The sequence below is a fragment of the Cystoisospora suis genome (genome assembly GCF_002600585.1).
Source record: "Cystoisospora suis strain Wien I chromosome Unknown contig_6384, whole genome shotgun sequence".
NCBI classification, from domain to species: Eukaryota; Apicomplexa; class Conoidasida; order Eucoccidiorida; family Sarcocystidae; genus Cystoisospora; species Cystoisospora suis.
In genome coordinates, this window is record NW_027159173.1 from 1 (window position 1) to 1582 (window position 1582).

Consider the following 1582-nt stretch of genomic DNA (forward strand, 5'->3'; position numbering starts at 1 on the left):
AAAGAAGGAAGTGAGACACGGAAACAAGTGGCTCGAGAAAGAAGGAGACATGACGACGCGCCGTGAGGAGTGGCTCGAGTAAAGGGTGTGGGTCAGTAGCGACATAGCGATATACGACACGACAGTCCTACCACCACAGGGACGTAAGATCGCAGATGATAATCTGTCGCTCCGCGAGTCTAGCCGTGTAGGAGGAGCAGGCTCACTCGGGGTGAACGCGGGGCCAGGCAGGCAGACGCAAGCTGACTTAGTCCAAGGACTCTCAGGCTGGCAAAACGTCGCGGTGTGCACATAATAGAAGCAAACAGTGTCCCGGCTTTCCCTTTCGAATGATTCGGTCTCCTCCTGCTATGACCATTCAGACCAACAACCCGCATGGCTCCGGACATGAAGGGGAGGGAGGGGAGAGGCGCCCCTAGAGACCACGACAACTAGCTCCACAATGGCAGACGTCGATAGGCCTATGAGCCCGTGACATGTAAACAGACCACTCCGACGAAATCCCCAAACTGCCTGGTCCCCAATGCTGTCTGTAGCAGCAGCAGCACCAGCAGCGCCGCGCCACCAACTTACTCAGAGTCAGACGGCCGCCGGCAACCCAAAACTGTAGAGTCTCCAGAACCGTCCATTCCTTGAAAGCTCGTCTGAAAACTGGGGACACAACAGGGATTGGCAGGGCACGTTGCTCCTTCAGGTTGTTTAGGGAACCTGTAGGTGTAGCGTGTGAGCTACGATTAGACAACCGTCTTTCTTTGATATAAGGCTGATCTGAACTAGGCAATGATGGCTTGGGGTATCGACTATTCCAGGAATCCTCGTCACAAAAAGATGACATGTTCTTCCCCTGTCCTGCCTTGTCAGCCGGTACCTCATTACTCATCCCCCCCTGCGAGCACCCTCACTCTGCTCCCGCGGCCCGCCCTTTGCTTTTCAAACCCCCTGGTCTTAGCAGGCTAATCACTGCGCTTGCCGGAGCCGAGCTGCCACCGTTCAGAGCCGGAGGCCACAGCCATTAGTATCCCTTCTAGACTTAGACGTGGGATTGCACCATCAAAAGGGGGCGCGCCCCCTCAGTCCGCTGTCTACTACACGGGGGAAACACACGCCGCGTTCTGCGAGACTTCTGCTTCCTGCGGCGGTCTAAGATATTCTGCCCGCCTCTCTCATAACCCTTCAAGGGTTTGTACAGAAACACGGGGACGGGGAGCGGCAACAGCTCAACCCCCTCACTCCCGAACTTCAAAGGTGTTTATGCTAGAAGCGACGAGATGATGTGGAGTGCGAGCAATGGCTCATACGTTGGACGCCGGCCGGCATTGAAGACGAACCGGAGTGAAGTACCGAGCAGCACAACGTTCAGCCACTTTCAGCCCGGACAAGTAGAGACTGACCTGAGCCTTCAACCTCAAGAGCCTCAAGCGCTCTAGGATCGAAACCCGACCGCATTGCAGGTACCAACTTTAAGAAAAGATCTCCTCGCTCCGGCCGCGTCTGCTCGCCGATAAAATTGACCGCCAGTCGTAGTAAGACCTTCAGCGTGGGTTGCGTTACACCGAGGAGTTTCCAACATCGACGAAGCTCC

General features: G+C 55.8%; 2 protein-coding genes across 2 annotated transcripts in view; both read right to left on the reverse strand.

The window, feature by feature from the left end:
• Positions 1 to 5: 5 nt before the first annotated feature.
• Positions 6 to 348, reverse strand: CSUI_009945 (uncharacterized protein; the record flags this gene model as incomplete). The annotated part of the gene is made up of 1 exon (XM_068070053.1): positions 6 to 348. A coding segment is annotated over one exon (342 nt), but the record flags the coding sequence as incomplete, so codon positions are not given.
• A 225-nt stretch (positions 349 to 573) lies between these two features.
• Positions 574 to 1582, reverse strand: part of CSUI_009946 (uncharacterized protein) — a 3285-nt gene continuing 2276 nt past the window's right edge. Inside the window, exons 4-5 of the mRNA XM_068070054.1 lie at positions 1392 to 1582; positions 574 to 651 (exon numbers count right to left, since the gene is read on the reverse strand). The exon at positions 1392 to 1582 is cut by the window's right edge and continues 231 nt beyond it. Of these exons, the coding sequence (XP_067917971.1) occupies positions 1548 to 1582 (35 nt within the window). The 3' untranslated portion in view covers positions 574 to 651; positions 1392 to 1547. The remainder of the gene's footprint in view (positions 652 to 1391) is intronic.